Consider the following 26,812-nt stretch of genomic DNA (forward strand, 5'->3'; position numbering starts at 1 on the left):
ATCCAGTGGCACATCATATTGTGCCCAAGGAGACAGCTGCTTTGTCTACCTCTTATTTATGGATCCCGTCGTAAGAACAAGACATGTAGTTGATCAATTCTTAAGGCTTAAACCATAGGCTGATTTCTTCTTCAGGACTTTTTACTGAGTCACTACCATGAATGATGTCCCTGACAACTTAAATACAGAAGTTCCCTGACTGAGAATCTGCTACATTAGTCACCCAACTTCATTCCCAGGCCCACCACCACCACGGCCACAACCAGGCTTTAGTTCATGTACTTCACCAGCTCCAGGAAGAATGGGATCAATATAGTACTGCTTCAGGTGTTCCTCAGAGACCCAAAGGAACATTATGTTCATGATATGGAATCTCTTTTGCATGAAGACCTTAATGATCTCTCTTATCAGACCTTAGTGCATCCCGTCTGGCTTGCTTGTGATGAAGGTACGTTGGGTGTTAGCTAGGATATGAGAAGCTGGTGGAGGCTGGCTGAGAGGTGTCCTGCTGTGCCCGAGTGCAGTCCTGGATCTTCTTTTTTTGTTTCAAATCAAATTTTGTTTTGGCTTCTCGTAAGCCATTTTTTTTTCTTCCTTCTGGAAGAATGTTAGAGTGTGAAACACACTTTCCTTGACCAAGATTTGGTCAGGCTCTTCTGAGCCCCCTTTTGGACTAGGCCTTGACCTTGGGCATCTTTCACCATCTCTGCAGAGTTGGGTTTTAGCAAGAATCCTGCTAAGTCAGTGTAGAGAGACCTCATATACTTAGTATCTGATCGCCTGGGATATCAGATCAAATTCTCCACTGCCACCCTTGTCTAACCTCAATATCTAATCACCCTGGCCTTCAGAAAGAATCCTATTAAGTCTTTTTAGCCAGAATCTGCCTTCTCTTGATATCTCCTCTTAGTAATTTTCCATCCATTGACTACCTTGTCCCTATAAATCCACTTGTTCTTATGGTATTCAGAGTTGAGACTGAGCTCTCTTAGCTGCTGCAAACCCACCATTGCAGTAATCTCCCCTTTTAAAGATTTTTTTTTTAAATTAACTTATTCTTGAGAGAGAGAATGAGAGAGCCTGTGAGCAGGGGATGGGCAGAAAGAATCCCAAGCAGGTTCTGCACTGTCAGCATGGAGCCCAATGTAGGGCTTGAACTCACGAACTGTGAGATCATGATCTGAGCTGAAATCAAGAGTTGAACGCTTAATCGACTGAGCCACCTAGGTGCCCTGCAGTAATTCATCTTGAATAAAGTCTTAATTTCCATCCTTAACACGTGTCAGAATAAATTTTTTCTTTAATAAGACTCAGCTTTTAAGATTTCATAAATAATTATAGGATTGCGGCACCTGGGTGGCTCAGTTGGTTAAACCACTGACTCTTGGTTTCAGCTCAGGTCATGATCTCACCGTTCGTGGGTTCAAGCTCTGTATCAGGACCTATGCTGACAGCATAGAGGCTGCTTACAATTCTCTCTGACCCCCTTTCTTTCTGCCCCTCCCCTGCTTGCTCTCTCTGTCTCTCTTTCTCAAAATAAATAAATAAACTATAAACAAATAAATAATTCTAGGATTTTAACTGGCATTGATTAATTTTGAGAAGAATTGGTATATTTACTATTTGATTCTTTCTTCAAGAAACATGGTCTGTATGTCTATTTCAGTAGGTTCTGAGGACTTGCTTTTTCTTTTTTTAAACACCTGTTAGAAGTCTTATTTTCAGTGTCCTGGCTGACTCAGTTAGTAGAGCATGAGACTCTTGATCTAGGGGTGGTGAATTTGAGCCCCACATTGGGTATAGACATTACTTAAAAATAAAATCTTTAAAAAAAGTCTTTTATTTTATCTATTATAGGTCTAGGATATATGCCTATGCACACATACACAGGTAAGTAGTTTTGTTTTGTTTTGTTTTTTAATATAATTTATTGTCAAGTTGGCCAACATACAGTGTATACAGTGTGCTCTTGGTTTTGGGGGCAGATTCCCATGATTCATCACTTACATACAACACCCAGTGCTCATCCCAAAAGTGCCCTCCTCAATGCCCATTACCCATTTCCACCCATCCCCCATCAACCCTCAGTTTGTTCTCTGTATTTAAGAGTCTCTTGTGGTTTGCCTCCCTCTCTGTTTGAAACTATTTTTCCCCTTCCCTTCCCCCATGGTTTTCTGTTAAGTTTCTCAAGTTCTACATATGAGTGAAAATATATGATATCTGTCTTTCTCCAACTGACTTATTTCACTTACCATAATACCCTCCAGTTCCATCCATGTTGTTGCAAATGGCAGGATTTCATTCTTTCTCATTGCCACGTAGTATTACATTGTATATATAAACTATATCTTCTTTATCCATTCATCAGTTGACATTTAGGCTCTTTCCATGACATTTAGGCTCTTTCCATGATTTGGGTATTGTAAGTGCTGCTATAAACATTGGGGTACATGTACCCTTATGAATCAGCACTCTTGTATCCTTTGGATAAATTTCCAGTAGTGCTATTGCTGGGTCATAGGGTAGTTTTCTTTTTAATTTTTTAGGAACCTCTACACTGTTTTCCAGAGCAACTGCACCAGTTTGCAGTCCCACCAACCGTGCAAGAAAGTTCCCGTTTCTCCACATCCTCACCAGCATGTGTTGTTTCCTGAGTTGTTAATTTTAGCCACTCTGACTGGTATGAGGTGGTATCTAAATGTGGTTTTGATTTGTATTTCCCTGATGATAAGTGATGTTGAGCATCTTTTCATGTGTCTGTTGGCCATCTGGATGTCTTCTTTGGAAAAGTGTCTATTCATGTCTTCTACCCATTTCTTTAGTGGATTATTTGTTTTTCTGATGTTGAGTTTGGTAAGTTCTTTATGGATTTTGGATACTAACCCTTTATCCGATATGTCATTTGCAAATATCTTCTCCCATTCCATCGGTTGCCTTTTAGTTTTGTTGACTGTTTCCTTTGCAGTGCAGAAGCTTTTTATCTTGATGAGGTCTCAATAGTTCATTTTTGCTTTTATTTCCCTTGCCTTTGGAGACGTGTCGAGCAAGAAATTGCTGCAGCTGAGGTCAAAGAGGTTGTTGCCTGTTTTCTTCTCTAGGGTTTGATGGTTTCCTGTCTCACATTTAGGTCCTTCATCCATTGTGAATTTATTTTTGTGTATTGTGTAAGACAGTGGTCCAGTTTCATTCTTCTTCATGCTGCTGTCTAGTTCTCCCAGAACCATTTGCTAAAGAGACTGTCTTGTTTCCATTGGATACTCTTTCCTGTTTTGTCAAAGATTAGTTGGCCATACATTTGTGGGTCCAATTCTGGGTTCTCTTTTCTATTCCACTGGTCTATATGTCTGTTTTTGTGCCAATACCATACTGTCTTGATGATTACAACTTTGTGGAAGAGGCTAAAGTCTGTGGTGATACTTCCCGCTTTGGTATTCTTTTTCAACGTTACTTTGGCTATTTGGGGTCCTTTGTGTTCCCATACAAATATTAGGATTGTTTGTTCTAGCTTTGAGAAGAATGCCGGTGCAATTTTGATTGGGATTGCATTGAATGTGTAGATTGCTTTGGGTAGTATTGACATTTTAACAATATTTGTTCTTCCAATCCATGAGCATGGGATGTTTTTCCATTTCTTTGTGACTTCTTCAATTTCTTTCATAAGTTTTCTATAGTTTCAGCATACAGATCTTTTACATCTTGGGTTAGATTTATTTCTAGGTATTTTATGGGTCTTGGTGCAGCTGTAAATGGGATTAATTTCTTGATTTCTCTTTCTGCTGCTACATTATTGGTGTATAGAAATGCAACTGATTTCTGTACATTGATTTCGTATATAGGAAAGTAGTTTTAAGCTTTAGTAACATCAGAAGTATTACAAGTTTATAAAACACATCATTTAAAAGTTTAATTATTTCAATTTCTTTACATTTATTTTGTTTGAGAATTTTAATAATAAGTATTAAATTCTTTTTTGTCATTGTTTCCCATCTTTAATGAGAAAGACTAGAATAAAATTAAAAACTTATGATTCACAAAATTACATGCATATACTGTAAATGTAAGTAAATAAACTTTCAAATGTTTTTGGGGGGTAGATTTGTAGAATCTATGCATCTGAAGTTATCAAATCTTAAAACTGCACCAAGACATTTGAACACTTTGTCTATGGATTTAGAATAATTTGTACTAAATGTCACATCATATAAATTCTTTACAAAACAGACAAGTGTCATTTAGATAGAAGGGAAAGGCATTTCTTGTCATTTTATCTTGAAAATAAGACTAAAATTTAAAAAATGGAAATTTCTCTGATTTTTATCCAAAAAAGAAGTATCATTTTACCTGCTATTATTTTGGATCTACTAAAGAATGAATTGAGAGTGTTTTCCTGTAAGTTTTTACTGACAAAATTATATAAAAACATGATATGAAATCAGTTATTTCACATTTGATTTTTGTAGCAGAGTCTGAAAGCAGAACACTTTTGCTCATGTATGCAATCTCTGCTAAACATTTCGATCTTAAAACCATTTTGTTTAAAGCCTTCATTTTGTTACTATGGTTCTTCATCTTCTCTTATTAAAAATTGCTAATTTTGAAAAGTCTGGTCTGTGACTTGTACAGTTCCCCAAATCACTTTAATGGACTTCATACAGTGTTACAAATTTTGCATGATTTTCATTTATATATTGCAATTGATTTATATTGCATTTTTATTCTCTTATTTGAAGTAGTAGCTAATAATCAGTAAGACACTGACTGACAAATAATTTTGTTTGATATGCAAGGATAGATATTTCACTTAAGTCCAGGAACTAATTTTATTTTATTTGTTTAAATTTTAAACTAAACTAAATTATTAAATTAAATTAAATTAAATAATTTTTTAAAACATAATTTATTGTCAAATTGGCTTACATACAGCATCCAGTGCTCATCCCAACAGGTGCCCTCCTCAATGCCCATCATCTATTTTGCCTCTCCCCCAAACCCCTGTCCACCCTCAGTTTGTTCTCTGTATTTAAGAGTCTCTTGTGGTTTGCCTCCTTTCCTCTCTGTTTGTAACTATTTTTTCCCCTTGCCTTCCCCCATGGTCTTCATTAAGTTTCTCAAGATCCACATATGAGTGAAAACATATTATATCTGTCCTTCTCTGACTGATTTATTTCACTCAGAATAATACCTTTCAGTTCCATCCACATTGCTGCAAATGGCATGATTTCATTCTTTCTCATTGCCAAGTAGTATTCCATTGTATATATAAACCACATTTTATCCTTTCATCAGTTGATGGACATTTAGGGCTCTTTCCATAATTTGGCTATTGTTGAAAGTGTTGCTATAAACATTGGGGTACATGTGCTCCTATGCATTAGCACTTCTGTATCCCTTGGGTAAATTCCTAGTAGTGCTATTGCTTGGTCATAGGGTAGTTCTATCTTTAATTTTTTGAGGAACCTCCACACTTTTCCAGAGTGGCTGTACCAGTTTGCATTCCCACCAACAGTGCAAGAGGGTCTGGAACTTATTTTAAAATTGAGCTATTAAAATAGACTATTTTAGGGCACCTGGCTGGCTCAGTCAGTGGCAACTCTTAGTTTGGTTCCGGTCATGATCTCACAGTGTGTGTATTAAAGCCCTGTATCCAGTTCCATGCTGACAGTACAGAGACTGCTTGGGATTCTCTGTCTCCCTCTTTTCTCTCTCTCCCTCCTCCACTCATGCTGTCTCTGTCTCTCTCAAAATAAATAAATCAAATTAATTTAAAAAATAAAATAAAATAGACTATTTTAATGTCAGAGTTATCTAATAATGACTATATTAGGTAACTAGACCCTCATAGCTGTGGGGACATAGAAAACTTCTACTTAGATTATCATCACACCCTTTTATCATACAAATGTCATCTTTTATATTTCTCAGTCAACTTCCTTTTTTGTTAAGTTATATATTAGATATATTTCTGTCAGGACATATGGATATATTTTATCCTTTTACTGGTGTATATACTACATGGGTTTATCTAGTCTTTTTTGGTCACTTTTGTTAGTGAAATGAGAATATTTCCCTAAAATAAGTACCAAGTGGATTTTCTGGGGTGAGATGATAGCTATTTTATACTTTATATTATCAATTTATGCTTCTCAACATATTGGTCAATGACATGCTTTCACGGACAGTGTATGAGCTCCCTATATCATGCTTTGTTCAATTCTTGAATGTTTCAACTTCTTTTTTGCCAACCTGATGGAGGAAAACTGGCATGTAATTGTTGCTTCCATACAAGCCGACAAAGTTATATGCCTTTTTATAAGTGTATCCTTATTTGCATTTCCTGTTTTGCCAATATTCTCTACATATCCTTTGCCCTTTTTTTCTGTTGCATTGTTCACCTTTCTCTTCTTGACTTCTAAATATTTTATAGATTTTAGGTACTAAACTTTTTTCTCATATACGTGAACATGTGTTTTCTACTTTTCTGTTGCTTATCTGATCATTTTATTTATTTAATGTTGACATTGCTTACGGCTTTTGAATTTGGGGATGTTAAGAATGCTTCCCTACTTCTAACTATGGTTCCTTCTAATGTGTTTGTGACTTTATTTTGAACAGTTTTAACAGCTTCTTAATCCACTGGAAATTTAATTTTGTTAAAGTGTAAAGTGAGGAAACCCTGTGGGCTTCATCTTTAAAAAAATTTTTTTTAATCTTTATTTATTTTTGAGAGAGAGAGAGAGAGAAAGCAGGGGAGCAACAGAGAGAGAAAGAGACACAGGATCCAAAGCAGGCTCCAGGCTCCGAGCTGTCAGCACAGAGCCTGACGTGGGGCTCGAACTCACAATCCCTGAGTACATGATCTGAGTTGAAGTCGGACGCTCAACCAACTGAGCCACCCAGGCTCCCCCCTGTAGGCTCCATCTTTAAAATATGTACAGAATCTTTTATTTCTTTTCTCCTCTGCTACTCCTCTGGTTCAAGCCACCACCACAAATTCTGGATTTCTGCAGTGGCCTGCTAAGTGATCACCTTGTACCTACATGTTCTCTTGACCATTTGTTTTCTTTCTTTTAAGTCTGTTTATGTATTTTTGAGAGAGAGAGAGAAAGAGAGCATGAGCCTGGGAGGGGCAGAGAGAAAGGGAGAGAGAGAATCCCAAGCAGGCTCCATGCCATCAGTGCCAAGCCCAGATCATGGCCTGAGCTGCAATCAAGTCAGCGCTTAACCAACTGAGCCACCAGGGTGCCCCTTGACAGTCTGTTTTCAGCACCGCAACCAGAGTCATCTTTTAAAAATGTAATATAGCAATAGCTGCCCCTTTAACTCAAAGTAAAACCAATGTCTTTAAAATGATCTGGCCCTATCATTACCAACCTGTCTCCTACCACTTTGCCCACCTCTTCTTCAGTCCCTTACCATCTTCAAGAGTTGGCATTGGCTTCTGTTTATCCACCACGTTCAGATCACACACACGACCTGTTTTCTACCTATAGTAGTGGCTTGCTCTGCCTGTAGGCACGGAGCCAGTTGTTGCTGTGGCAGCTGCTTTGCTTTAGATTGATGTTCCCACTGTGTCTGCTACTTCTCATCCCTCTTTTTTTTAATGTTTATTTATTTTTGAGAGAAAGAGAGAGAGAGAGAGAGAGACAGAGCAGGAGTGGGGAGGGGCAGAGAGGGAGACACAGAATCCAAAGCAGGCTCCAGGCTCTGAACTGTCAGCACAGAGCCTGACCTGGTTCGAACTCACGACTGATGAGATCGTGAGCAGAGCTGAAGTTGGACGCTCAATGGACTGAGCCACCCAAACACCCCTCCTCATCTCTCTTTAATGTACAGGTCTAACCTTCCTCTTGCCTCCTGTTTTGAGATTCCCTATTGTAGTTGACCTTCAAGACATTGGCAGTAGTTCTCCATTTTACTCAGCATTCACACATGTGCAACAAAGAAGTGTGAGGGGCTGCTTCCTAAATGATGAAGTTTGACGTGACGGGGATGGGAGAGAGTGGACAAATTCTTCTCCCTTCTCCCTCATATTGATGCAGGGTAGTTTCATGTGATGTCTCTGAACATGCCTCATATAACTGAGTACTCATTGTGCCATAAAGCTGTGTCCAGCTCAATAATGCTCTGTCTTAGTTTGTCCTATCTCATCTTCTGTTTTACTTCATTTTCCCAGTGTTCCTTCTTCCCTGGGATTGTATTTCCCAATAAAATGCCAGCAAAAACACGTTTCCTTTACAGTCTGTTTTCTAGAGACATAAGACTAAGACAAATATCTCTTCACATGTCACATTTTCGCTGAGGCCCACCCCAGGTGCTCATTCACAGCCCTAGCCCATCTCCCTGCTTTGCTGCATTTACTACCTAATGGGTGATGTACATAATCATCACGGTTAATATTTTTATCTGCTCTCCTTCCCCAGAATAACAGTCTTAAGGTTATAGAAAAACAAACACCTTAGTCTGTTTTGTTGACAACAGTATCTCCAGCACTAAAAACAATGTCTAACATATAGGAAGGCCCTCGATCAGTGTCAGTTGAGTGAACTGAAAGAGTGAGTGCTGGCATTAATGCTATTGACCAAATGTGACACCCCCATTGCCACCACAATGCATTTGAACTTGTCTTTGCTTCTTTCTATCATTACCTGCAGGTTGGAAGGCCTGATATGGTGGGAGCACCTGGGTGGCAATGCTTAACAGTCTTGCCCACATCAGTTTTCAGAAAGGTTTTTGTCTTCTGTATTGGGCAACAAGGCTCCTCCTACCAAGCATAAAATAATGGCTGGCATCCCCAAACACAAGTTAAAAAAGAGAGCGAGGGAAAAAAAGATAAATATTCCTTACAGAATGGCATTACATTTATAAATTAATTTGGAATGATTCTTTATAATGTTGAATATTCTTCTCCAAGGGCATGCTACGTGCCTGGGTGGTTCATTGGTGGAATTCTCATCTGCCAAGAGACCAAGCTAAAACCCTTTTGTCTCCTTTTTAGGTTATTCTGAGTTTTGGAAATGTTGTTTCACATATGAGTTGTATGCATTTCTTCTTACACTGATTTCTAGATAGAATTTTTCACAATGAGTTTGAATAGATTCTCATTTTCTGGCTGATTGTTTTTGGTATATAACACAACCATGTTTATTTCCACAGTACATTCATATATATCTTCCTTACTGTATCATTTGCCACTTTTTAAAATTGTCAATTTTTTTTTACATTTAATCCTTAAATTCATTTGGGATTTTATGTATGGCATTTAGTGAAGATCTAACTAAATGTTATTTTTTTTCCAAATGCTCAGCCCACTGTCTAGGCCTTATAGCTGAATACTCCTTTTGTCTTCTCATTAATTTATGGTGCAAACGAGCATGTAGTACATTATTTTGTATGCTTACACTTGCTTCTAGGCTATTTATGTCTTATTATTCCCTCCACACCCATTCCTCAACTGCATGGAGAAATCTATTCCCTTGACTGTGTGGTCTCTACATGAGATAGCTGACGTCCCTTCAGAAGAACTAAAAATAACCAACTGGATATTTCCAAGGGCAATTACCTCAGCATATCTAACTCACACCTGGCGGTCTTCCTGTATCTCTTTTCTCAGTTATGAATACTGCCAGACAGCCAGTTGCTCCAACCTGAAACTCTAGAATAATCCTTAAATCCCCATATCCGGTTGGTTAGCAAGTTTTGCTAATTCACTCTCTCAAACATCTCCAAAACATTTTCTCTCCTCCCTACTGACACTGAATTCATTGGAGTCCTGTGTTCTGTCACATCTCAGCTTAAGTGTCACCTTCTCAGAGAGGGTTTGCTGACATCTATTTAAAGAAAACCTCACCTTGTAGTTACTGTTCTATCACCTTGTTTATTTTCTTCATAAGTGCTATAACAATTTGTAATGGCTCACTTCAAATTTTTTACTAATTTATTATTTGTTTCCCCACTGGAATGTAAGTGCTATGAGAGCAGGACCTTATCTTCGTGTTTTCTGTAGTAGCCAGAGTGTCTAGTTTCCAGCTTACAGCATACTATCATGATTTATTGTAAGAATGAATAAATGAATGAATGAACGCATGAATGACACTGGTTATAAGGTTCGTTTGCTTCTACTTTCCATATTCATCATACTTACAGCAATCAACCATCCATGCTGATAGAACTGTTTATTAAAAACAGAGATCTGATCATGTTACTTCCCAGCTTAAGAACTTTCAGTGTCGGGGTGCCTATGGGTGGCTCAGTCTGTTTAGAGACCTACTTCAGCTCAGGTCATGATCTCGCGGTCCCTGAGTTAAAGCCCTACTTTGAGCCCTGTGCTGACAGCTCAGGGCCTGGAGCCTGTTTCAGATTCTGTGCCTCCCTCTCTCTCTGCCCCTCCCCTGCTTGTGCTCTGTCTCTCTCCAAAATAAATATTAAAAAAAAATAAAAAAACCTTTCAGTGTCTTTTTTTTTTTTTTAACATCTCTTCAGGAACTCTTTATTGTCTTTTTTTTTTAAACTTTTTTTTAATGTTTATTTTTGAGAGAGAGAGACAGAGCACAAATGGGGGCGGGGCAGAGAGAGAGGGGAGACACAGAATCTGAAGCAGGCTCCAGGGTCTGAGCTGTCGGCACAGAGCGCAATGCGGGGCTCTAACTCACGGACCACGAGATCATGACCTGAGCTGAACTCAGACCCTTAACCAACTGAGCCACCCAGGCGCCCCTCAGTGTCTTCTTAAGTACAGATAGATATCAATTTTCTCAGCCTCTAAAGAGTGGTTGAACTACTTTTAATCTATTTTAAATGAGGTTTTGAGTAGAATTGAATATCTAATATTAGGTCAAAATTTTAAAATTCATATTTGGTCTAAAATTCTGCATTTGAAAAATCTGATTCCCTGGTTCTATAGTGTAATGGTTAGCACTCTGGACTCTGAAAAATCTGATTCCCTGTAGAGTTTTAATTAAAAAAACATAAACTTATATGGATTATAGGAATCCTTTCTTCATAGATGTTTTTGACTTAATTTGTTCCTATATATTAAAAATGTTTTTCCATTTCAATGTTTTTCTGTTTTTAAAATTTCAATTGTTATAATTTTTCTACATCTTAAAATCTTAACAAATAAACAATATCCTTTCCTAGGTAGAGCTATAGACATTCCACATAATAGAATTGTATTTTTTGAGTAGCTCGTGGGGTTGGTTTCTCTTATTCCATTCTCTTTTCCACAGATCACATGTTTTTGTGTGGCAATTATCCAGGAATTTACATTTTCATATCTTGTCCTTTTTAAATAGAAATCACTTAAAAATCATACATAATTCTCATTAAAATTATGTATCCACCATGTAATTCATTTTTAATAGCTTATCTATATTATTTTGCTCCTATAATAGATTGAGAGTTTTTCAAAACTCTGAAGTTTACTTCTATATACTTTAGTGATCTGAATTAATTTTTTCTAAGGTGAACTATGAAACAGTATTTCTAAGTTTCTTTCTCTTTTTAGAATAAGTATTAATAATGTTATCATGAAGTATACTTTGTTCTTAACAGATCTATGCTGTTGTCACTTACACATTTCTTTTTAAGTCAGTTTTTAAATTGTATACACAAGATACCCTTTCTTTGGTGGGGTAGGAAATTTTCTGCCTTGCTAATCAACTCTTTAATTTTCTGACCTTTAATACTGCTTTCTAGTATAAAATGGTCCCACATTTATTGCCAATCCAGTATTTTGTGATTGCTTAGATAATGCATTTTGGTAAATTTGTCCCTAGTTTGTTCATAAATAGTGCTAGACTTACCCATTATTTATAATGTCAATAATAAATAATTCAACATAATCTATAGTTTAATAAAAAGATTAATTGGATTAGCCACAATATGTTTTTTTTCTGGTTTTGATTTTGTCATATTTCCTACAGTACAGCTTGTGAGGAGCTTTTAAAGTATAATTTGAAAAAAAATTAAACACTGCGATGTATTTTAGTATATGTACTGCTGAAGTGAGTACACTGTGAGGTATTTTAAAGGCCATATGATTAATATGAAAAGTAATAGAGTAGTCTCAGGCTATAATTCTCAAAATTGTTCCAGTTCATTACATTTCTTAAGTCACTATGATGAATTATCATTATATATGTGTCTAGTTTTTTTTTTATTATTATTTGAAATTACAACTTTGAGACTTGTACTGATAGCCACGATGGACTAATCCATACTAAACTTACTATATATAAACAACTAGAATGCTGGGGAAATACAAAAATGTTGTTTTAAGATATTAGATGATAGGTAGTATAAATCTATATGCTCTGAGAAAAGAGAACACTATAGATGGTTCCAGTGGTTGACCCAGCTTTCTCTCTGGAGACTGTATCTCAGACTATAGTACAGGGAGAGAAAAACCTAAACAAAGCACAGAAGTTTTATTGAACTGTTGAGACAGAGATCAGAGTTTAGGGAGGCAACTTAAATTTGTGAATCAGAGTGCTGGAGGATGGTAATTTTGAGAGATAAACCTCCAGGAATCTGTGTGGAGGTCCTACATAGACTAAAATGTTGAGGTCCCACATTTTTTACTAAATAGCAAACTTCTTATGCAAAGTTGAAAATCATAGAATTATGAAGGAGTTGAAGTTGAAAAAATATGATTTAATAGTTTTATAATTCAGACTCCTAGAGGAGTCATATTTTACTTGGAGAGCTAAAATAAACCTACAGTAAAGGCTACATTAGTGATTCCCTAACAAAGCTTTAAAAGTAGCACTTAAAAGATCATGCTAATCCAAAAACACTTGATCTTAGCCACAAGGTTAAGAAGCAATTAATCCATAAAACAAAAATCATTATTATTCAAAGAAAGATAACAAAGTCCAGATACTCGACAGCATAAAATTCATACTTTATAATTTTAACAATTGGCCAAGACTTAGTGGACACACAAAGAAACAGAAAAATATGATCCATAATCAGAAAAAAATATGATAACAGAAATAGAAGTGACAGTGATGTATGAATAAGCAGGTAAGAACTTCAAAACTCCCATTGTAAATATTTTCAAAGAGTTAAAATTGGACACATGAAGAAAAGGAAACCATAAAAATTTAAACTAATAGAATTTCTATATTGAAAAAATATATAAAACATATACTAAATAGGTTTGAAAACAGATACTGCAGAAGAAAAGATAAATACACCTAGTGTTATGGACTGAATGTTTATGTCCCCCCCAAATTTGTATGATGAAACCTAATCCCTAATGTGGTAATATTTGGAAGTGGTGCCTTTGGGAGGTGATTAGGTCAAAAGGGTAGAGTCCTCATCAATGAGATTAGTGTCCTTGTAAAAGAGAGTCCAAAGAGCTTTCTTGCCTGTCTGTCATGTAGTCTATGAACCAGGAATTAGATTCTTACCAGACACTGAGGCTGCCAGAATTTTGTTCTTAGACTTCTCAGACCCCAGAACTGTGAGAAATAATATGTTGTTTATAAGTCACCCCATCTATAGTAATTTGTTAAATAGAAAATAAATGGAAGTAAAGAGAGAAAAAATAATTTTTTAAAAATAAATAGAATGAGAACTGATATGAAAAATAGAGGAGGGAGACAAAAGGTTGTTGAAGAAATTAAACTTTCCCCAATTTTAAGAAAACTCTAAGTTGACATGTCCAAGAAACTCAATGATCCTTAAAGCAAGATAAATATCAAAGAAATCTACACAAAAACACATAATAAAATTTATGCAAATGAGGGGTTACACAATAATTTGGGGGGATTTTAAAACATTTGATAAGAAGTCATGATCAAACAGAAATGATTTTATTTAAAAAATAATAAATTTACCTACCACACACAAGCAAGACAGCTGAAACCTTCAAAAATAAAATATGGCCTTGAAATTCCACATGCTTTCATTGCATTTGGGAATCATGAGTCACCTATCTGGGTGTGAACATCTCATGTTACAGTGGACCATCAGGTATGTTGTGGAGTGATTTAAGCTACCACCACTTAATGATTTTTAGGTCAGGGTCCCTTTTGCATATTCTGTTATGAAAAGCATTACACAATAATCTTAAATCAGCCAGAATAGAACTGGAGAAAGATAAGAAAAACTGCGGACTTCTTGTCAGAAATTATGCAATCCAGAAGACAATGAAATGTCTTTAAAATGCTACAGAACAAAACAACCTGGCAAGCTAGATTTCTATATTAAGAATAAAGGCTAAGTAAAAACTTTTAATCAAACAAAAGCTAGGATAATTTCTCACCAAAAGATAATTTATTATTATAGAAAATAAGAACTATTGTGGGGATTATAACATAAAGAAAAATAATATATAAACAATAACAGTAAAAGGGCAGAAGAGGAAAAATAAAACATATTTTAACATTCTTATGTAATATACGAAGTGATACAATGTGAAAGTATGATAGTAAGTTAGTCTCATATTATATTCATATAAGTACAATACATGTATGTGTATATCATTTATAATGATGTATACTGTGATTTGTTTTAATGTTTATTTTATTTTTGAGGGGGAGAGAGAGAGAGAGAGACAAAGTGAATGGGAGAGGAGCAGAGAGAAAGAGAGAGGGAGACACAGAATCCAAAGCAGGCTCCAGACTCTTAGCTGTCAGCACAGAGCCTAGTGCAGGGCTTGAACCCAAAGAATGTGAGATCCTGACCTGAGCTGAAGTCAGACATTTAACTGACTGAGTCACCCAGGTGCCCCTGTATGTTCTGATTATAATATGTTATTTATAACAATGTATATGTATACAATATATATATGTATACATATTATATATAATGTATGTGTACAATAGTGCAGATAAAAATAGAATACTAAACAGTAATTATTCAAAAATAAAGAAGAAAAAGAAAAAGAATAAAGAACAAATGGAACAAATAGAAAATATGTAAAAGAAGTAGACTTGACCCATTTATATCAATAATTATATTAAGTGTAAAGTGGCTAAACCAGAATTATATGATAGATCTTTTAGTTACAAGAGAAATGTCCCTTGTCTACATAGAATCTATATTGTCCACAAGTGGCTTTTGAACACTTGAACTGTGGCTATCATGACTGAAGACCTGAATTTTTTATTTTATTTTAATTTATTTAAATTTAAAAAGCTATATGTGGCTAGTAATTACTGCACTGGACAATGTATTTCTAAACACTCCAAAAAGAAGACAAAAATTATCAGTCTAGATGAAAAAGCAAGATTCAGTTACATGTTGGCTATAAGAGATATCCTGTATACACAAACACTCAGATTGAAAAGTAAAGAGTGGAAAATATGTCAAACAAATCTTAATTATCAGACATATGGAATGGACATATGAACAATAGGAAACTGATTTTAGCAGAAAAAAACTTTAATAGAGATAAATAAACATTTAATAGTGATAAAATATAAGATTTTGAAGAAGACGTAACAATACTAATGCGTATATACTAATAGCAGAATTTTATATTACATGAAAAAAATCTTAAAGAATTATGGTATTGTATGTGACTTATTAGAAATATATTTTGTCATCTCAATGACCAAATATATATTTCTTATATATATAGTTGGTCTTGTCCATGGTTCCTGGCTCACACCTCCTAAAACCCTTTGCATTTCCTATGATAAGGCCAATAAAGGTGTCTTGTTATTCATGAAGGTGACCTTTGGAGCCCACCTAAAGGTGGGGGCTGTTTGCCAGGAGGACCAACCATGTAATTAAATGGGTTGGAAATTTCAGTCCCATTCTCCCTACCTGCAACCTCTGGCTGGAGGTTGAATTAGTCAATAACCAATGACTTAGCCAATCATGACTATGTAATGAAGCCTCTATAAAAAGCCAAAAGGACTGCTTTTGGGTCCTTTTTCAAAGAACTTCCATGCTTGGGGAACCAGAACACCCACGCATGTCACATGTCACATGCTAGCCTGCCACCAAGCCATGCTCCAAGTTCCATGAGGATAGAAGATCTTTTGTTTGGGAACTTGCCCTATCTCTTTATCTGGCTGTGGATTCATATCCTTTATCATATCCTTTAATGAACTGATAAATGTGCATGTTTCCCTGAGTTCTGTGAGCTGCATTAGCAAGTTAATTTGAAGAGTAGGTCCTTGGAAATTCATTTGTAGCTAGTCATTTAGAAGCACAAGTAACAGCTTGAGGTTTGCACCTGGAATCTGAAGGGTGGTGGGGATTTGAGAGGAAGTCTTGTAGGACTGAACTCTTAACCTCTGGATTCTCATGCTATCTTCATGTAGACAGTGTCAGAATTGAGTTGAATTTTTGCTTGGTGTTGTGTGTGAGGGATCCCCTGCTCACATCGGAATTGGGTCTATGAACTCTAAAAGAGATGGTTTTTAAAATATACCCCCACATTTTTGATATCTCATTTTCAAAAGGTGGATACTAATTGTCTATCCTGTGAGTAAGATCTGTACTTATTAAACTGCTTCTAATGAACAACATTTGTCAGAAGAGATGGTGTGTGACTTCTGCAACTAGGTCATAAATGGTAACGTACGTACCTCCTTATCTCTCTCTCTCTCTCTCCCTCAGACAACATACTTTAGGGTAAGCCAACTGCCAAATTATAAACAGCCCTGTGGTGAAACACATATGGCAAAGATTTGAAGCCTGTTGGTAACCATTTTGGAAGTGGATCTTCCAGCCTATTACAGCCTGCAGTTAACGATAGCCTTGACTAATGTCCTGCTGGAAACCTCACAAGAGACCCACCCAAATGAAGAGAACCACCCAAATAAATGGTTCTGAATTCCTGATTAAAAGTAATAAAAGGATACTAAATGTTTAGTATTTTAAACTTCTAAATGTGGGGGTAATTTGTTATGAAGCAATAGAAAACTAATGCAAGATCTGAAACGTGAAACAAATATAAAAAACTATAGTTGAAGATTTCAACATTTATCTCTTAGTAATTGATAGAACAAATAAACAGCTAATGAATAAGTATAAAGAACAATGCTGCTGTCAACCAATTCCATTTAATTTTTATAAAGTATTCTATCTAAGAAGAGCAGAATATCATTATTTCAATTGAATATGGAACTTTCACTAAGATAGATCATGTGATAGAATAAAAAGCAAGTCTCAGTACACTTAATAATATTGAAATAATACATTCTCTGACCCTAAGATAATTAAATTAGAAACTAATAACAATAAGAAACCTATTAAGATCTAAAAAAATGGATATTAAAAACTATCTTAATCCATTTGGGCTGCGATAACAAAATACCATAGAATGGGTGATTTATAGAAAACATAAATTTATATCTCACAGTTTTAGAGACTGACAAGTGCAAGATCAAGGCCCTGGCACATTTAGCAGCTGATGAGAACCCACTTTCTGGTTCACAGGGGTCCTACTTTTGCTGTGTCCTTACATAAAAGAACAGAGACTCTCTGGAGAGTCTCTCTGGAAGTCTCTCTGGAGACTCTCTTTTTTTTTTTTAATTTTTTTTAATTTTTATTTATTTTTGAGAGAGAGACAGAGACAGAGACAGAGACAGAGCATAAGCAGGAGAGGAACAGAGAGAGAAGGAGACACAGAATCCAAAGCAGGCTCCAGGCTCCAAGCTGTCAGCACAGAGCCCGACGCGGAGCTTGAGCCCACGAACTGTGAGATCATGACCTGAGCCGAAGTCAGACACTCAACCTACTGAGCCACCCAGGCGCCCCACTAGAGTCTCTTTTATAAAAGCACTAATTCCATTCATAAGACCCCATCCTCATAACCTAATCTCCTCCTAAAGGCCCCACCTTCTAATATCATCACTTTGGGCATTAGGATTTCATTCAACAAAGAATCTTGGGGAGACACAACCATTGAGACCATAGCAACAAAACACTTCAAAATAACACACAGGTCAAATAAGAAGTCATGCACAAAAGATTTTGAATTAAGTTAATATTTTTAAATTCCAAATTTGTGAGGTGTTATAATAGTTACATAAATTATATAAGAAGAGATGTCTACAATCAATGATTTAAGCTTCCACAATTAGAAGCTAAAACAAAGAGTGAAGTAAACCTAAAATGAGTAGAAGGAAGGAAAACTTAAAGATATATGGATAAATCAATAAAAACAGAAAACAGATAATAGAAGCAAATCAATGAAACCGAAAGCTGATTCTTTGAAAGAATGAATATAATTAAAAAGCCTCTGTAAAAAATCCTGATATAAAAAATGGAGGAGACACAAAAACCTAATATTAGGGAAAAGTTGTCATCAATGTCAATCCTACAGGCATTAAATGGAGAATAAAGAAATATTATGAATAACTATGCCAACAAATCTGACAACTTAGATAAATTCCTTAAAAGTTAAAAATTACCAAATAAAATTTATAACACTGATAAGATAATTATATAATACTGATAAAGGATAGAAAATCTGAATCATTCTATTTTATTCTTAAAAAAAAAAAAAAAACTCTCCCCAAAAGAAAACTATAGGCCCAGATGGTTTCACCAGTCTGTCAAATATTTAGGGAAGAAATTATGCAAATTCTACACAAATTCTTTCAGAAGAACCATATTCCAACTGATTATATAAGACTAGCTTTTTGAAACCAGATTTAAATATTATTAAAAAAAATTACTATAGACTAATATCCCTCATGAGCAGACATAAAAATACTAACTAAATATTAATAAACATAAACCAGAAATGTATAAAGGGATACATCGTGACAAATTGGGGTTTATGCCAGGACTGTGAATTTGCTTAACATTTGAATATCAGTCACTATAATTCACCATATTAGCCAAATAAAGAAATAAATTATGTTTATCTAAATAGATACACAAAAAGCATTGCCCAAATTTAATATGCTTTTGTTACAAAAACTCTTAACAAAAGAAGGGAGCTTCCTGAAACTTCATAATAAGCACGTTTGAAACCTGTAGGCATCATGTTAATGGTCAATGAATGACTGCTTTTCCCTCTGATTGGAAACTAGGCCAAAATGTCTACTCTTACCACTGCTATTCAATTTTATATTGAAGTCATAGCCAGTGCAATATGGCAAGAAAAAATGTAAAAGGCACATAGACTAAAAAGGAAGAAGTAACACTGTATTTGAGGATAACATGATCCTATACATAGAATATACTAAGGAACCTACCTATGGGCTACTTGAAGTGATTTTAACAACTTTGCAGAATCCAGTGTATACAACCAAAATCAATAGTATTACTATTAGCATGAAAAATTAAATTTAAAAATACTGTTTATAATAGCAAAACACAAAACAATGAGAGATACATTTTAGGAAGTATGTTGAAGACATATATTGAAATCTACAGAGCACTGCTTAGAATATCAAAGATGTAAGTGAAGACATGCTATATTAATGGATTGGAAGGCTCAATATTGCTAAAATATCAGTTCCTCCAAAATTTATATATTTCAACCAAACCTCCCTATGACATTATTTTTTAGGGAGTAGAAATTCAGGAGCTACTTACAAAGTATATGGAAATGCAAAGGACCTAGAATAGTCAAGAGTTTCATTTTGCACAACAAAATTGTCAGATTTACACTACCTAACTTTACCTACCTAACTACCTAACTTTAAGGCTCCTATAAAGCTACAGTAATAAAACTGTGATTTTGGCATATATATATATATATATATATATATAGCAATATATATATTGGCATATATATATATATATATATTTAGAGAATCTAAAAATAGACCTACATATGATCAACTTCTGAAAAAAGTGACAAGGTAATCAGATGCAGAAATTATTTCTTTCTGAACAAATGGTGCTAAAATGAATGGATATCTGCTCAGAAAAAAGAAAGTTCTTACCTTAAGTGTATTACTTCATAGCAAACACCAAAATTTATTGAAATAAATCATATATCCAAATGTAGTAGCTAAGATTACAAAATCTCAAGGAAAAAATAGAGAAGGTCATGTTCACAATTTTGAAGTAAGCTAAGATTTCTGAAAAGGGGCCCAAAAAGTATTAAGCATAAATGGAAGATCTTAATCAACTGGACTTAATCACAATTAAACAATTCTGTTCTTTGAAAGCGGTTGTTGGTTTGCAAACTGGCACCCATACAAAGAGGGTAAGGAGTGACAGAAGAAAGGCAGAGTAATCCACGATCAGAAGGCAGTCAGTTTAATGAGCAAGGGAACTCACATATGAAGCTTGTCTTGGGCAGCCTTAAGTAGATCTCCACATCCACCTGTCAGAATCTTAAATTTGTATAGAGGCTTCACTAGACTCAGGCATGTATACTGTCCAGATGTTCTCAACAACACATTGCTCTCTCTAGGCTGTGTCCTTGAGGCAGCTTTAGTGCTGGGAAGGCAGGCAGAATGCACATTGCAAGGACAGGGGAGGAGGTGAGGAGCCTCTGGTTGTGTGGGTCCAGCTTACAGGTCAACTAGCAGTCATGTCCTCTTGATGACCTCCTCCAACATTAGTCAAGAAATTGAAAAGTCAAGCTATGGACTGAGAATAGTAGGCACTGTATAAAGTGTATTAGACAAAGGACTTTTCTCCAGAATATATATTTAAATCTTACAACTTAACAATAATGTAAAAAATAAAATAATTAGGATAAATGAACAAAAGATCTGATCAGACATTTCACAAAAAAAGTAATATAAATGCCAAATAAGCCCATCAAAACATTTTCAGCATCATCAGAGAAATGCAAATGATGATGTCATTAAGATACCACTATGCAACCTCTAGAGAAGGTAAAATTAAATGCCATTAGGTGTTGGTACCCATGCAGAGCATCTGGAACTCTCATACATAATTGGGGGAGTTTAAAATGATATAACCGTATTGTAAACCGTTTCATACCCACAAGGAAGCCCAGTAATATCTCTCTTTGGAATTAAGAAATATAAATATATGTCCTTCTAAATGTATTCAAATATTCATAGCAGCTTTATTTTTAATAGCTAAAAACTGGAACAATCCAAACGTACTTCCGGTGAATGTGTAAACAAATTGTGATATATCCATGTAATAGTATTCAGCAATGAAAAGGAATGTATTACTGACATAAATAACAACATCGCTATACCTCCAAAATATTGTGCTAAGTGAAGAAAAGAATGATTTATTATTCCATTTCTATGAAATTTGTGATTAGCTAAAATAATCTATAGTGGCAGAAATCAGATCAGTGACTATCTCTTCTAGGGGTGGAGGTTAGGGAAATTACTGTGAGAGGAAGGAAACTTTGGGGGAGTGATGGACTATATGTTAATTGGGGTAATTGTCAAATGAGAGTTTAAATTTTTTAAAAATATAGCATGGGTGCATTTATTTTGTGTAAATTGTACTCAATTAGGTTTCTTTTTTTTTTAATTTTTTTAATGTTTATTTATTTTTGAGACAGAGACAGAGCATGAGTGGGGGAGGGGCAGAGAGAGAGGGAGTCACAGAATCCAAAGCAGGCTCCAGGCTCTGGGCTGTCAGCACAGAGCCCGACTTGGGGCTTGAACTCACGTTCATGAGATCATGACCTGAGTCAAAGTCGGTTGCTCAACCGACTGAGCCACCCAGGCGCCCCTCAATTAGGTTTATTTCTAAAAAATTGCTCTGATAACCCTGGTTCTCTATCTTAATTTTGGTTAAATAATTTTGTATTTTTCCCCTGTGTTGAATCACACAAGTAGTTGACAGCAGAGATCATAGTCTTATTCTCAAGGCTTGGGCCAGACTCTATTTTGCAATTCCACAATAAAGAAACAAACAAACAAACAAAAAGAAAACCAACAACTGTAGAGTTTTTTAGTACTAATATTAACAGAAAGAAGATGGAAAATATTGAGAGTTATCCATTTACTTGGGCACAATTTGGCCAGATGTTCTCAATCAATCCTGGTAGGAACAACACCTCCTTTATTTGATTGAAAGGAAATCCATAAATAATATCACTTAACTTCAACATAGTATTTAAAAATCAATATAATGGCTTAAGTATAAAATAAAAAAGGAAAAAAGTAATCTATGTAAAAAAATGTACATTTCATTATGTAAATGCTTGGGTAAAACTACATTTAGTAGTTTGCCTAGATTTAGTAGACAAAATGAAGGCAAAATAGAAGCCTGAACCTATTCCCAGAGTCACCATCAATGTGACAGATACGTATTGGTATTGTCCTGGGGACACTACCATATATCAGTGATGGGATTTTCTGAGATGGTAAACACATCTTGGTGACATTCAGAAACACAAAGTACATGAGTTCCTCACTTCGTGTAGTAGATGCATCCTGGAAGACAAAAACTGTGCAAAACATTTTATGTGCAGCATACTCTTAAATTAGGTATCAAATATAAACCAAGGGTTTTCACCTGCATGAATGCCCAGTGGTCCTTCCAGAAGTCCCTGGTTAGCAGGACTGTCCCACCTGGGAGGGGACAAGTGGCACTGTGACCTCAGAGCACACTAATGTCAGCAGTACTCCCAGCCACTGAGTAAGCGGGAAGACATCGTGTGAGTCCCATAAAGACCCAGTGAGGAGCTCTCAAACACTGTGAGAACCTCAGACCATAAAACACAGACAGGAGACCAGGAAGGAGCTGTCATTTGAATCTGGGGGTAGCAGAAAAACTTGCAGAAATTCTGGGTTAAAGAAAAGCAATAGGGACCGGAAGAGATGAAATTTGGAGCCTGAAAGGAAATGGTCCCTAAGGCCTTTATTCAATTTAAATAAATGTCCAGTGACTGAACTGAAAAACCTTACTTTTAGCCTTTATATTGGTCATAAGCGTTGCAGTGGAGCAAGGGAGTTTCTTTTTGTCCCACCCCTGTTGCCCTGACAGTTGTCTATTAAGCAATAAGTAAGTCCTCTGGCCTGACCTGCTGAGGCCCAGGACCAACTTCACCCCAAGGGAACTTCGCAGCCACCCGGGCCATCGGGAGGGTCCTGTGTCCATCGAGCGTTGGGTCACCTGGATACACGGCGCCCACACACAGCTTTGCCAGGCCTTTCTCTGGAGGTACATTGACTCAGCTTCGGCCAAGTTCCCAGCTGTGCAGATTTCCTCCCAATAATGCCTCCCATGTGTAGAGATTTTACAGATCACAAAGCGCTTTCATGTCAATTACCTCCTCTAATTTAAAAGAAGTTCAGCGAACAGCTCAAGCTAAGCAACGGTCCCTCTCCGAGGGAAGGGCGGCTCTGGAAAGGTCTGTTTCACGGAGGACCCTTTAAGGGCCTGTGCCTGGACGGCTGTGGGACGAGGGCCCGGGAAAAGGGGAGGGAGGGGGAGTGTCCTCTTTCTCCCCCCACCCTCTGGCGGCGGCAGAGCCAAAGCCAGGAGGGGGGGCTGTCTCCTCCTCTTCCCCAGCAGCTGCTGCTCCTTCAGCTCACAAGCCGGACCCGGGGACTGGGCGGCCGCGACTCCTCCGGCTCCTGAGAAGCGGATCCGCTCCCGGCCACCGCAATGCCCGGAGCCGCCGGGGTCCTCCTGGTCCTGCTGCTCAGCGGGGGCCTCGGGGGCGGCCAGGCCCAGAGGCCACAGCTGCAACAGCGGCCGCGGCAGCCACAGGCACATCAGCAAAGAGGTACAGTCGAGGAACGGGCTCTAGATCCCATCCTTTGCCGGGGCCGCGGCCCCTCACCGGTCCCTTCTTCCGACGACAGTCCGGGGCAGGGACCGTTTTCTGGCTTGGCCCCTGGGGAGTGCGCTTTGGGGCGAGAGGGGCTAAGCTTGATGCAAACTCACTTTCAGCGTCTTGAGTACCCTGTCCGGGGGTTGGGGGGATTGCCTACCTCCCCCCAAAGAACGTGAAGCGTTTCTGATTGTTCATTCGTTCTGAGAGAACTTGCTGTCGCTTATACATAACTCCCAGCTGGGTTCCGAAGTCTTTCAAAGAGGCAAACTTTTAACCAATTGAACAATAACTTTTTCTAACTCAGAGTCCATCCCTGCAGAGAAATGTTTCCCAAGCTGAGGTTCATTTTGGAACTTTATGGAGGGCAGCTGATACATCAGCTTTCTTTTTTCTTTTTCTTTTTTTCTTTTCTTTTCCTTCTTTTTTTCTTTCTTTGTTTCTTTTCTTTCTTTCTTTTTTTTAAGGACTTTGTTTCTAACTGTTTGACAGAGTTTGTAAAGTAGTTAAAGTCAAGTGGTTTTTTTCTTTCGTGGCAATGGGACTTCCAGCCTCAATTTTTTCTGACCCACGTTCTATCTCAGGTATCCTTTTTATTATAGTGAAATTTCTCCTCTGGCTTAAATACAGATAGGACTTCTATGTCATGTGTATGTGAATTAGGACCACAGTGACCACATATACACTTCAGGGGGGTTTTGGAAAACAGTGGTATTTGATGTAATCCAAATGATTCTCCTCAGAGCGCTGTGATGTTTACATGCATATAATTTCTGATACTCTTGGGAGTCTTTGAAGAGTTATTTTAATGTCATGAATTTTAAAAGAAGCACATGTACCGCGTTTTAAAACAGAATTTATAATGAATACATCATTTCAGCAACATTTTTGTGAGTTGGAAAACTTGTATTAAAGTAAAGAATATTTAAGATTTGATTTCAAATATCAAAATATTTACCACAAGAGTACAAAATCTGGAGGTTAGCAACTTTGGAAAGTTTTGATGAGATCGAATCTGTCAAAGTTTTGAAATATACTTATTCCCTCTTTTAGTTAACTGGAATAAAGCTACATCTAACCATTCTGATAGTTTTTCTTCTTATAATCTAACATTTCTAGCAGTACTATTTCATCTTAAAAGGAGTAAGAAAATACTCTAATCTGCTTGCTACAATAATAGCTCCCCGATTAAAATTCCTAGAATAAAAATGACCTTAAGTTCACTATATAACCTTTTTTCTTCTATTTTTGCTTTTCCTTCTCTGCGAGGTAAAATGGGGTCAACATGGCTTAATTAATAGAATTTATAAGAGTGATTTTGAGAGTGTATCTCTGGCAGCTGATTTTTAAAAATGCTACTTTAAAATATTAGCCTTGCTTAGTTATATGATATGTTTTAACAATACATAGTACTTTAATAATGTCAAGCAGCTGGGAGTACAGAGAGACCAGAAACACCAGTGCTGTTCATTTGGAGTGGGGCAGAAGCTCAAAGCATGCAAAGTAGTCTCAAAGAAATTTCCTAGTGTGCTGCCCACCCTCCTCATTCTTTCTCCTCCCACCCCTCCCCTCCTTCACCCTCTCCTCCCCTTCTCCTCCTCTTTCTTCTCCTCTTCCTCCTCCTTCCTCCTCCTCCTCCCTCCTCCTCCTCTTCTTCTTCTTCTCCTTTCTCCTTTCTCCTCTCTCCTCTCTCCTCTCTCCTCTCCTTCCTCTTTCCCTCCTCTCCTTTTCTCTTTCTGTCTGTCTCTGTTTTATCTGAGATAAAACTGACTCCAATTTCTATGGTCCAGGCATAAAGTAAGGTCAATGCAAAAGGGAAAGTTTATACTGCCATTCTGTTGAATGCTACACACAATAAGGAATTCTGTGCAAAATAGCTATAAGATGGTGTCTACCTATAGACCACTATTTTCCTTTTTTTATTTTAATTTTTTTACTGTTTATTTCTTTTTGGGAGAGGGAGAGACAGACCCAGAGTGTGAGCAGGAAGGTGCAGAGAGAGAGGGAGACACAGAATCCAAAGCAGGCTCCAAGCTCTGAGCTGTCAGCACAGAGCCCGAGGCAGGGCTCAAACTCACAGACCACTAGATCAAGACCTGAGTGGAAGTCAGCAGCCCAACCAACTGAGCCACCCAGGCGCCCCTAGGCTACTATTTTCTGCATTCTAGAATATATTGTGTATTATAGATCATTTGCAATACATTGAAAGATTGGCTCAGGGATAAATTGTTGGAACTTATTAATATTAAAAGTATATATAAAATCTGTTTTATAATACCTTAAATTCATATAGCATTTCATAATTAAACATGCCGTGTATATATTAACTTATTTCACCTTCAATTATTCTTATGGACAAATTTAAAACTGAAGGCTTGGAGTAGTCGTGACTTAAATTCATGCAACTGATAGTAACTTAATTTTTAACAACTAAAAACATTTCTAGTATTGTTTATGCTGAAGTTTCCTTTTTGTGATACTAAGATGTCTTTCCATTTATTCTGGGGCCATGTTTTCTTTTTAATGTTCTGTTAAAACATACTCTCAGTGAAGATCATTGGATATGAGTGCGACTGAAGAAGTTTTAGGCTATCATCAACTTCTCCTTTTTGATTATATTAGCATTGACCTTCTTAGCCGAGCACTGACTAGAATGAATTCTGTGGTGCCTGGTTGGCTCAGTCAGTTAAGCATCTGACTTTGGCTCAGGTCATGATCTTGCAATTTGTGGGTTCAAACCCCATGTCATGCTCTATACTGACAACTCAGAACCTGGAGCCTGCTTCAGATTCTGTTTCCCTCTTTCTCTCCCCTCCCCCGCTCATGCATACGTGCATGCGCGCTCTTTCTCTCCCTCTCTCAAAAATAAAAAGCAATAAAAAAATTTAGGAATGGTGTTTAATGGAAGAGAGAATAAAATGTCCTTTCTAAATCCTGAACTCAGATCCATAGAACAATATGACAAAGGGAAAGGTTTGAATTAAATAAGAAGAAACTTCCTCCTTTTCTCTGCTCCTCCTTGTTTAAGCTGTTCAGAAATTACTGGGTTGTGTGCCACCTGTCAGGGATGATTTAGGATGAAATGCCTTTACAGAGGCACAGTGAGGATTCATCAAGTCTCCAGTTCTTTTCAAAGTCCAAGATTCTATTATTACGTTCTAT

The 26,812-nt window shown here is 36.8% G+C and overlaps 1 protein-coding gene and 1 pseudogene across 1 annotated transcript in view; one reads left to right on the top strand and one right to left on the bottom strand.

Moving 5' to 3' along the window:
* Positions 1-52: 52 nt before the first annotated feature.
* LOC115514997 lies at positions 53-22,951 on the bottom strand (annotated as a pseudogene).
* Positions 22,952-23,421: 470 nt separating this feature from the next.
* The window catches only part of LAMA2 (laminin subunit alpha 2), a 615,841-nt gene continuing 612,450 nt past the window's right edge, over positions 23,422-26,812 (top strand). The window contains 1 exon segment of the mRNA XM_030316311.1: positions 23,422-23,602. Within this exon segment, the coding sequence (XP_030172171.1) occupies positions 23,482-23,602 (121 nt within the window). The 5' untranslated portion in view covers positions 23,422-23,481.

Source organism: Lynx canadensis, chromosome B2 (genome assembly GCF_007474595.2).
Source record: "Lynx canadensis isolate LIC74 chromosome B2, mLynCan4.pri.v2, whole genome shotgun sequence".
NCBI classification, from domain to species: Eukaryota; Metazoa; Chordata; class Mammalia; order Carnivora; family Felidae; genus Lynx; species Lynx canadensis.